This window comes from Carassius auratus, chromosome 8 (genome assembly GCF_003368295.1).
Source record: "Carassius auratus strain Wakin chromosome 8, ASM336829v1, whole genome shotgun sequence".
Taxonomy (NCBI): domain Eukaryota; kingdom Metazoa; phylum Chordata; class Actinopteri; order Cypriniformes; family Cyprinidae; genus Carassius; species Carassius auratus.
This window is the reverse complement of record NC_039250.1, coordinates 18,708,131-18,718,327: the sequence shown is the minus strand read 5'-3', so window position 1 is coordinate 18,718,327 and position 10,197 is coordinate 18,708,131. Positions and strand designations below refer to the sequence as shown.

General features: G+C 35.3%; 3 protein-coding genes across 3 annotated transcripts; 2 read left to right on the top strand and 1 right to left on the bottom strand.

Annotated features, from left to right (window-relative positions):
- Nucleotides 1-3: 3 nt before the first annotated feature.
- LOC113107490 (protein GUCD1-like) lies at nucleotides 4-4,420 on the bottom strand. The gene is made up of 6 exons (XM_026270045.1): nucleotides 4,022-4,420; nucleotides 3,585-3,666; nucleotides 3,337-3,502; nucleotides 2,991-3,082; nucleotides 2,058-2,299; nucleotides 4-1,251 (listed from the first exon to the last, which is right to left on the bottom strand). Exons 1-6 carry the CDS (start codon nucleotides 4,095-4,097, stop codon nucleotides 1,160-1,162), a joined length of 750 nt encoding a protein of 249 aa, XP_026125830.1. The 5' UTR covers nucleotides 4,098-4,420; the 3' UTR covers nucleotides 4-1,159.
- Nucleotides 4,421-4,745: 325 nt separating this feature from the next.
- LOC113107491 (small nuclear ribonucleoprotein Sm D3-like) lies at nucleotides 4,746-6,392 on the top strand. Its single transcript, XM_026270046.1, has 4 exons — nucleotides 4,746-4,850; nucleotides 5,072-5,217; nucleotides 5,869-6,061; nucleotides 6,231-6,392. The coding sequence occupies exons 2-4, from the start codon at nucleotides 5,092-5,094 to the stop codon at nucleotides 6,296-6,298; spliced, it is 387 nt and encodes a 128-aa protein (XP_026125831.1). The 5' UTR covers nucleotides 4,746-4,850; nucleotides 5,072-5,091; the 3' UTR covers nucleotides 6,299-6,392.
- Nucleotides 6,393-6,773: 381 nt separating this feature from the next.
- On the top strand, nucleotides 6,774-9,600 carry LOC113106814 (P2X purinoceptor 4-like). The gene is made up of 12 exons (XM_026268834.1): nucleotides 6,774-6,971; nucleotides 7,216-7,363; nucleotides 7,496-7,567; nucleotides 7,653-7,725; nucleotides 7,827-7,923; nucleotides 8,008-8,088; nucleotides 8,168-8,309; nucleotides 8,821-8,957; nucleotides 9,033-9,126; nucleotides 9,217-9,282; nucleotides 9,375-9,482; nucleotides 9,565-9,600. The coding sequence occupies exons 1-12, from the start codon at nucleotides 6,832-6,834 to the stop codon at nucleotides 9,598-9,600; spliced, it is 1,194 nt and encodes a 397-aa protein (XP_026124619.1). The 5' UTR covers nucleotides 6,774-6,831.
- Nucleotides 9,601-10,197: the final 597 nt, after the last annotated feature.

The window sequence follows — 10,197 nt, the reverse complement described above, 5'->3', positions numbered from 1 at the left end:
ATCAACATTCCTCATGTTCATTAAAAAAAAAAAGCACAAGCAGATGTAATTGGACATCTGATGTCTTAAAAATCAAAGAAATAACAACAAAGTACCATTTAACCTGAATGATCAAAGATTAAATAACATAATTCTGGCTGGTGGAACAACATGTGCAAGCATTTCATATGTCAGCCGTTGTGTCACAAACCATCGACGACTGAACCATTTGAGCCACTGAGCAAGCGTAGTGTGTTAACAAGATAGCAAACAGCAAAGCATTGACAACACTGCGTTCAGACCTTTTCAAACGGTAAAACTCTAACCTTAGTGTTCCTGTTCTCTCGGAGGAATGAACAGAGTGTAATTACTATGAATTACCTCAACATAATATAATCATGAGAATTGAAAAGTGTAATACAGTAACTTACTCATAAACAGGTCTAATACTGTTCTACTGCTATGAGCGAGTTTAAAATGTACTTTATGATCGTGGTTCAGAGTTGCCCACAAAGCACCAAACGCTCTCTTGCTACTCTACATGAGGTTATAACAGATGTCCAGGTGATTTTGTTCTTGAGGAAACCCCTGGAGAAATGAATCCACACATATTGCACCTATGAAACGTTTTTTTCCCCCGACAGTGGAATAGAATTTAACATTCCGGATTTATCAAATCTTACCTGAGTTTTTAAAAACAACTTTTCTCTTTTACAATAATTCAAACCTTTCATTGTGTTAAGTGGCTTCCAAGAGAAAAATTAAATGAAAAATCAACACAACCCCATGATTTTGCAAGGTTACCCTGAACAAACACAAAGTCTCTATCTTTACATGAATGGAAAAACATAATGTACACTCCTCCTTCACCTCTTACAGTGGCAGACACTATATATGAGCTATAGATAAAAATATAAGTCTACATCACAATAATGACGAGTTACATATACATAGCATTTCCCTTTCCTTTCTGTGTAAATATTTCATTCTGTGGCCCATGTAGCACCATAGTAATGCTTTGTGCGATGCTATAGCTCTAATGAAGACCATAGCCAGAGGTGACACATACTACCTACTACTGGCCAGCGGCACTGGTTCCTTGGCAAAAAATGCTACCCAGCCAACCACAGTGGATGCAAAAGTTGTTTTGAATGTTTATTTGTTCAGAAGCTGTCAAAACTCAGCCGTCTTTGTAGATGAACAAAATATCTTCATCAGTTCCGTAGCTTCTTCTGGCCTCCTCGAAGTTACTAAAGCTTGTGCAGCACACACCTGTCAATAAAAGAGATGGGCATATATTTCAATGTGTAAGATTCTGTATTATCATTAGAAACACTTTACCCAAAAATGAATATTTCCTGAAAATGTACTCACCCTTAGGCCATCTGAGACATACATGAGATTGTATAACAATTTAGTATTTCATCACTTGCTTATCAGTGGATCCTCTGCAGTAAATGGGTGCCGTCAGAATGAGAGTCTAAACAGCTGAAAAAAACCATCCATGCGACTCCAGTCTGTTTAAACTTAAAATGCCTTGATGTATTTGTTTTATACAAACACTCCGCTTTTTACTTAACAAAATGTTTATTTGTGGACTAAAGTATTACTCGTGGATTATTGTGATGTTTTTAATCAGCTGTTTGGACTTTTATTCTGACGGCACCCATTCACTGCAGAGGATCCATTGATAAGCAAGTGATGTCATGATTAACTTCTCCAAATCTATTCCGATGAAGAAACGAACAGTCTACATCTTGGATGGCCTGAGTACATTTTTTAGCAAATTTTCCTTTTTGGTTTAACTATTAATTTAAAAATAACTATAATAAACACTATAGTAAATAAGGCTGTTGGGTGTAACATGTAAGTGCCTTTAAAAACTATACAAAAAAAAAAAAAAAAAAACTTTTTATATGTGTAAAGTATTTGTAATTAAATATTTGAAATAATATTTATTCATATTATTATGTAATATATATATATATATATATATTTTTTTTTTTTTTTTAATGTTTTGCATTAAAAGTGTGTTTGTGCTGTCTTTAAGAATAATGGCAAAACTTCACAATACATACGGTCCGAGTAGGCGGGGTTGTTGTAGAAGATGCTGCTAGTTTTACGATTAAATCCACACACCACCACAAAGTGGCCCTGGTAATCTGGCTTCCTGCAAAAGCACTTCTGACCCACAGGCAGGAAACAGCAGTATTTGACAGGAGTGGCGCACAGCTCACACACCAACAGCACTGCGTTGACCAGCACGATGGCCACATGACCCTGCTCCAGGTGGCTCTGGATCTCCTGAACCGTAACAGAGCTACAAGAGCAAGATGTGATCAGATTTCATCAAACACGGCACAGGAGCTTCATTTGAGTGGAATCTGTTTTGATATAATCTCACAATGAAATCTTCTGATGTCACAGAACTGGAACTATATACACAACTATTAAATACAATGTTATACTGTTTTGTCTAAATAAAAAACATAAAAACTATGATTTTGAATAGATTTATGCATCCATGTAGTCCAATCAGTAGAGCATGGCACTAACAACACCAAGGGCATGGATTAGATTCCCACAGAGTGCATAAGCTGGTTAAAATATGTATGTAATTTGCATTTAATAAAAGCTAAAGCTTTTTTTTATTTTTTAAGATAAGTTAAGTGTAAAAATCTTATTGTTAAAATAGGAACTATGCACTATTAAATATACAGTATTGCCAATAGTAAGAAGTTCCAAAAGTTCAATATTGTGCATGGCTTTTTGACCAACCAGTTTCCATGATTTTTCAGTTGTGCTTATTTACTGCAAAGGATGGTTTTAGTTTAGTCTTTATAATATGATTTTTAAAATGTTTATTAAATGTACACATCAAATGTTTGTTTGTAGTTTTTTGTAATAACTGTATTCATTTCCATGATTTTTCAAGCATGCAGTTTCTTTTTATATAGGATGAATTAAATATACATGGATTTATATATATGGATTAAATGTGGAAACCTCACCATTTTTTCACCAGGACTCCGTTGCTTTCAGCCTTCAGAAATAGTTCATTCACCCTGTCCTCTTCAGTGTCAAAATGCTTTTTGTAGAAAGACTAAATGCAGAAGAAAATAAGAAATTAAAACAATTATTCAGAAGCCAATTGAGTACGAACTGGTCCTTTGATTATAATTACAGCTCTTCAGTCATAAATAAAATCAAGAATATTATTTATATGCCAATGACTAATGCCATTTTCTTAGAAAAAAAGGACCAAAACATCCACTCTTTCCTGGACCACATGTGACAGCTTGTTCTCTATCTGCAGTGATCATGACTGTATCAAGTGATTTGATAAACAGATGGCACCTGGTTCCTGAAGCCCTTGTCCACACCAAGCGTCTGTGTGCAGAAGCAGTGTCTGACCCCCAGCTTACACATGAGATAAGCCAGATCAATAGTCCACACACTCTCAGTAAACTCCAAGTCCAAACACGCTCTCTGAAATTCCTCCTCACTTACTGGATTTAAATACCTGTGAACCAAAACAGGAGTTTAAACATCTGAACATTCGAGTAACTTTATAATACATCACTCAGGTCAGGATTCACACTTACTCTAGTACCATTCTCGAACAGGCCAAGCCACAATCCCAGTGGTACAGCTGTCGGATGACCGGGACGTTTAACATCACATCATCTGGCAAAACAAGGTCAGACAGGAAGCTGAGCAGCATTCACACTAACCCAAGTTGCATTATCAGGTTGTATTGAAGATCATTTAGTTTTGGTAATGAACGGAGGTATATAAAACCATTATGTTGTATTTTATGCATATAAAATAGAAAAAAGGTAACCGAGAGTGAAAAACAACTTGGAAAAGTTATACACAAGCAGCATGAGGATAATATATGAACTGTTCATTAAAATTCTATATATCCGGGTTGAGTATTATGTATATTAGAGAAGGGTCATGATTAATTGTAATGCTAGTTATTTTTCAGTTTCCAGCCATCTAAGATGTTCCGTTTAAACGGCATGTATCACAAACTCACCGTTCATGATGCAGTCAGTGTGTGTCTCTCTGTATAGTTGTGTTTCAGTGAAGTTTATTAGCAGGGTTTGATTCATGAAGCTTGTCTGCTAGCTAGGTTAACGTTAGCCTGATAGCTGTTGCCCTCCTGTCCTCCACACAGGACTCGCTAAAATCTGTCCATCTTCAGCTCAGTGAAAGCTCTTTAATGACTGTTAATGAAAAGCGGTGAAACAGCTACAAACACGACTTGTTTAACCCACGCCTTGCGGTCATTCCCAGGGATGAATGTTTCACTTCCTCTGTGTCAATTCAGAATTAGCTTTGAAAATACACGGAGCTGCGCCCTCTGATGGCGAGACGAGGATTGACCGAGAAACTCCACCTCGATTCGACAAAAACAGTGACGAACTACGATATTTATAGATTTATTTTTTTATTTTTTGAGTAATCTGTTTTTTTTTTACTCTAACTTACTAATCTTGAGGTGAAATGTTTGAGTGTGTTAAATATATTTAAGAACATTTCCACCCAAGATTAGTAAATGAGAGTAACTTAAGGTTAAATTTGTGATTACATTTGTTTATTCTATTGCAAGGTATTCAGTCATATTGTGTCATTTGCAATGCTTTTAGGGTTTTTACTAATACCTAAATACCTAGTAATAGTAAAGAACCCATTTAATAACAAATTTATCCCAAATATCCTAGGTCAAATCTGTTTTTTTTTTATATTGTGTCGTTCAGTCCGGTAGAGGGCAGTACGTGTCTCCGGTAGGATAAAATCCCCGGAAATTCTATTGAACGAACGCCGAAGACAAGACTGTCTGTGGACGTTTTTTGCACGTTTGGGTGAGTTTTTATTAATTTCTCTGATAAGGGTAGACCTGAGTTTTGTCTGTCTGTCTTGGTCTATTTGTATATTTATTGTTAAATTATTACTTCTTGTTATGTGTGTGTTTTTATTTTACTTATGACAAACTTGCGTTAAGAACCGTCTGAGCCATTCATTTAATTTAAACGGCTTCCATTAGATTTCACCTCATCGTAAAGCAAAGATTTATCTTTTACAGTTGACAGATAGCTTGTTAAGATGTCCATTGGAGTGCCCATCAAAGTTCTTCATGAAGCAGAAGGACACATAGTCACCTGTGAGACCAACACTGGGGAGGTCTACAGGGGCAAACTGATCGAGGCTGAGGACAACATGAATTGTCAGGTACAGATATTGATGTGTTCTGCTAATCTTCTGAAAGTCTCTTAATTATTTCCTTATATTAACATATTAAAGTAATACTTTCTTAGCTATCTTATGTGTATATATATATATATATCCAATGAATTGAAATAAGATTATATATAAATAAATAAATAAATAAATATATATATATATATATATATATATATATATATATATATATAAGCTTCTACTCTGCACACAAATGACTGTATATGCATCTAACAGCACACGTTCATCTAGGTTAATTTTGTTAATTTTTAATAATGTCTATGGATTTTATTTTATGTTAGTAGTGTTGATTTGATAAGGCTAAATTGATCAAATGTATCCTCAATTCAGTCAGAGAGAGAAAGGCACTGGCTCGGGTCAGACTCAGGCCTAGAATTCTGAACCTATGAACCTCTATTCGTTCCCTTATTTCAATTAAATATCCCCCTCAACTCCGTGGTCCCCCAATATGCCCGGGCCCATATGGACCTGCATACCCAGATGCTACACCCCTGTATGCATGCATGTACATGTTTGTTTGTTTGAAACAGGGATTGTACATAAGTACACCAGTTTCTTGTTGAAAGGGGTTTCTATATCTTTTTATTTATTTATTTATTTTTTTTCTCATTTGTCCTTCAGATGGCAAACATCACAGTCACATACAGGGACGGCCGTGTATCTCAGCTGGAGCAGGTGTATATTCGTGGCAGTAAGATCAGGTTCCTCATCCTTCCCGACATGCTGAAAAATGCTCCTATGTTAAAGAGTATGAAGAACAAAAATCAGTCGGCTGGTGCAGGTCGAGGAAAAGCAGCTATTCTTAAAGCCCAAGGTAAATACAGCCTCTTTACTCCAGCCCACACGTCTAACATCAAAGATTTTTTTTTTTTTTTTTTTTTTTTTTTTAAGAGAATTAAAGTGACTTATCAGTGACTTATAGTGTTTTTATAAATATGTTATTGAAACCGCAATCAAACTAAGTTGCATTATTGTTTTCACAGTGGCAGCCAGAGGCCGTGGCCGGGGTGGACCGGGACGAGGAGGGAACGTGTTCCAGAAGAGGCGCTAGTTTTTTTTTTTTTTTTTACATTTTGGTCTGATGTATTTTAGAAGTTCATTTTATGCTTTGAGAAATAAATGGGTGATTTTGCTATTTTTCCTGATTCCGTGAGTTTCTTTTTTTTCTTGGCAGGTTTATAGTTCTTTATATATCAGCAGCCAAACTAAATGAGCTGTCAAGTTTTAGGACACCACAGTCAAACAAATGCAGTAACACTAATGTATTTTCTTAAATGATTCTAGCAATTGAGCTGCTGGTCATGACTGAGGGTGTTCAACCGCTTGATTTACATGAGTTTCACACAGTCTAGATACTGGCTTGCAAATGTGAGGAGTGCAAATGTTATAACAGATGTTTAACCAAATGTCTGCAGATGGCTGGCACTGCATATCTTAATACTTCCATTAATCCTGCATGTTAAGAAATTACATGCAAAGCTTATGGAAATTCTATTGAAATGTATAGTAGGTGTACTACAGGCTGAAACAGAGTTTTGACCTTACATCAAGTGCTGTGGTTTCGTAGTGGACATTTCTTCAGCTATGGGCTGTAAAAACTGCTGTAATGCTTGCCTCCAGTGTCTCTTTGGCTATGAAACCAATGTAATGCTGGTTATTAATAACAAAGGTGTTGGAGCCCTCTTCAGACTGATCCAGTTTTTGATCATTGCCTATGTTGCTGTGTGAGTACATTTTTACAACATTATACAGCATTTAAACTTTGGAAAAAATATTGCTTCATCTAACTTTTAAGACTCAAAGCTATTTAAAAACCAACTGTTTTCCATTTCTGGTGTATCTTCTTCTTCCTTTGTTACAATAAATGTATATATATCTTTACACCCACGTTTAAGCTTGTTGTGCTCTTGGAATGTAATGCAGTCTTGATAGTTTAGCCTAACTCCATATCTGCATTATCCTGTTCAGATATGTCTGCTGGATTCAGCGCGCTTACCAGGACACCGACTCCGTGATCAGCTCGGTCAGCACAAAGGTGAAAGGAAATATTTTGACCAATTCACCCATTGAGGGGGTTCATGTTTGGGACGTACCTGAATATGTTATCCCACCCCAGGTATCTACATTCGATTGACAGAAACCCATTGCAATAGTTTCTCAGAGAGTTGTTTTGTTTGTCCATATGGCATATGCTTTTTGTAGAAATGAATTCCAGATTCAGTCAGCCTTGTTTTTATTGATTTGCTAGGGAGAAAACACTTTCTTTGTGTTAACAAATGTGATTCTGACTCCAGGCCAGAGACAGAGCAAGTGTCCTGAGGTACGATCTAATACTTCTATGTGTAGTCTGTTTTCACACAAGAAGAGAGCGTTGCATGTTGGATTACAAATGATTAATTTTACAGACTCCGAGTGAAGTCACTAAGTGTGAATCTGACAGTGATTGCAAAGAAGGATACAGTGATGTCCATGGCAGTGGTATGCGTTTATGTTCTCTCAACACAACTCCGTAATAATTCAGTGTTTCTGATGTAGGCTGTAAGGTAATGGCACAAAGTGAAGTCTGTTCCTCTTCACAGGTGTTCAGACTGGACATTGTGTGCAGTACTCTGATAAGATCAAAACCTGTGAGGTGCAGGCATGGTGTCCTCTTGAAAATGACGCCAATATTCCAAAGTGAGTGTCTTTAGCTAAATTGGGCAAGTTTGATGACCTTTGCTCGATTGAAACGGTGAATATTAATATAGTCTGATTTTACAGACCTGCTGTTCTAGGTGCAGCAGAGGACTTTACAGTGCTCATCAAAAACAACATACAATATCCAAAGTTCAAATTTAAAAAGTAAGTTCATGTTTTTTAGTCTGATTCCAATTCCAAATGTTAGTGTGCTAGTGAAACTGTTGTTTTGTGTTATCTCTAGGCGAAACATTCTGCCTCACATCAACTCCACATACTTAAAAAGCTGCATGTTTAATCGTAAAACAGACCCAGACTGTCCTATTTTTCGTCTGGGGGACATGGTAACTGAAGCAGGAGAGGACTTCAGCGTCATGGCTCTTAAAGTCTGTATCTTCAATAAAGCTGTATTTCTGTATTACTACTTTACAGACACAACTGTCAAAAATTTTGTAAATAAATATTTATGCAGCAAGGATGCATTAAATTGATCACAAGTGACAGCAAATACATTGATAATGTTATAAAAGTCTTCTGTTTCATTGATATAACAACACAACACTCATAATATGTGTTTCTTGAGCATCAAATCAGCATATTAGAATAATTTCTGATGGATCATGTGAAACTGAATATTCAGCTTTGCCATCACAGGAATAAACATTTTATATTTTAAAATATTTTAATACTTAAAATAGTTACTTTAAATAGTACAAATATTGTTTTACTGTAGTTTTGATTAAAAGAATGCACCCATTATGAGTATAAGAGATTTCTTTTAAAACATAAAAAAGTAATACCTTTGAACTTTTGAAGTATTGTGTATTTAGATTATTATTTTATTTATAGAAGTTTAATAAGTTAATTACTGTAGTTGACTGTGTTTGACTGTTGAAGGGTGGCATTATTGGGATTTTCATTGATTGGAATTGTGACTTGGACTTCTCGGAACGTTTCTGCATTCCCAAGTATTCTTTTAGCAGACTGGACAACAAAAATCCTGAAAATAACGTTGCCCCTGGCTACAATTTCCGGTAAATGCAGTTAAACTGATTTAGATTTTTTTTTATTGTAAAGCTACTGGGTAACAATTTTGTTCTTTCCCACAGATTTGCAAAGTATTATAAAAACAATGAAAGCATTGACACACGGACATTGATAAAGGCCTTTGGAATCCGCTTTGATGTCATTGTGTTTGGGATGGTTTGTGAACTTCTACTAGTAAAAAATAATAATAACTACCATCTATTTATTCAATTTTCGATATCAGTTAATCTCTTATGATCTCTGCAGGCTGGTAAATTCAATATTGTGCCCACTATTGTCAATCTTGGTGCCACTCTTGCCTTTCTCAGTTTGGTAAGCTTTTTTTTCTTTTTTTTCAAAGACACCTATTTGAGTAAAATGCCTTTGGCTCAATAATTTTTATGTTGTTTCTGAACTTCTCCCAGACGGCTGCTATTTGTGACTGGGTCATGCTTACTTGTATGAAAGACCGTGACAACTATGCCAAACATAAATTCATTCACCTGAACCAAAACGGTGACAGTATGCCACTGGTAAGTAAGTTAGAAAAATATATAATAATAAAATTACACAATATTATACTTATAAAAATGATATTATTTTATACTGTTATAGAGCTCCATGGAGACAAGCTCATATGGGACTCCATGATGGAGTGAACTGGACACTTTCACCGCATTTAAAACCAGTAAAACACAATATATTCTTGTATATATCCTATATATAGACTACTCAAAATGTTTGGGGCTGGTAAGCTTGTTTAAAGAAGTCTCTTAGTCACCATTCCTGCATTTATTTAATAATAAAAAAAATACAGTAAATATTATCACAATATAAAATAACTGTTTTCTACCATACATTTCAAATCTAACTTTTTCCTATGATGGCAAAACTCACCACAAAAAAATGTAATGGTAATGTATACTAACCCGTGTTTATCCATCACATTTGAATATGATAATCAATATATTAATTAATACATTTTTATTCATTAGTTTGTGAGTGTATCAGTGTTTATTCACACTTAAATTTATTAGTAAATCAGGTTGACTGTACATGCTTTGACCTCTTCATTTGTTTTTTAAACTCAAAAGCATCTGTGTTAGGCAAAACATACTAACAGCATTTTTGTAATTATTATGAGACATAATTTGGTTGCTTTGCAGGTTAAAATTGTAAAAATCCCTCCTCATATTCTGTATTATTGATTGTGATTTATATCATTCCCATTTTGGCATTGGCATTGAG

Coding starts and splice junctions, on each gene's coding strand:
- LOC113107490 (XM_026270045.1), bottom strand. CDS start 4,097: ATGAATCAAACCCTGCTAATAAACTTCACTGAAACACAACTATACAGA. Junction 3,503..3,584: donor TGTTCGAGAATGGTACTAGA/GTAAGTGTGAAT, acceptor TTTGGTTCACAG/GTATTTAAATCCAGTAAGTG. Junction 2,300..2,990: donor GGAGTCCTGGTGAAAAAATG/GTGAGGTTTCCA, acceptor TTGCTCTTGTAG/CTCTGTTACGGTTCAGGAGA.
- LOC113107491 (XM_026270046.1), top strand. CDS start 5,092: ATGTCCATTGGAGTGCCCATCAAAGTTCTTCATGAAGCAGAAGGACAC. Junction 5,218..5,868: donor AGGACAACATGAATTGTCAG/GTACAGATATTG, acceptor TTTGTCCTTCAG/ATGGCAAACATCACAGTCAC. Junction 6,062..6,230: donor AGCTATTCTTAAAGCCCAAG/GTAAATACAGCC, acceptor TTGTTTTCACAG/TGGCAGCCAGAGGCCGTGGC.
- LOC113106814 (XM_026268834.1), top strand. CDS start 6,832: ATGGGCTGTAAAAACTGCTGTAATGCTTGCCTCCAGTGTCTCTTTGGC. Junction 7,726..7,826: donor CAGTGATGTCCATGGCAGTG/GTATGCGTTTAT, acceptor TCCTCTTCACAG/GTGTTCAGACTGGACATTGT. Junction 9,483..9,564: donor ACGGTGACAGTATGCCACTG/GTAAGTAAGTTA, acceptor ATACTGTTATAG/AGCTCCATGGAGACAAGCTC.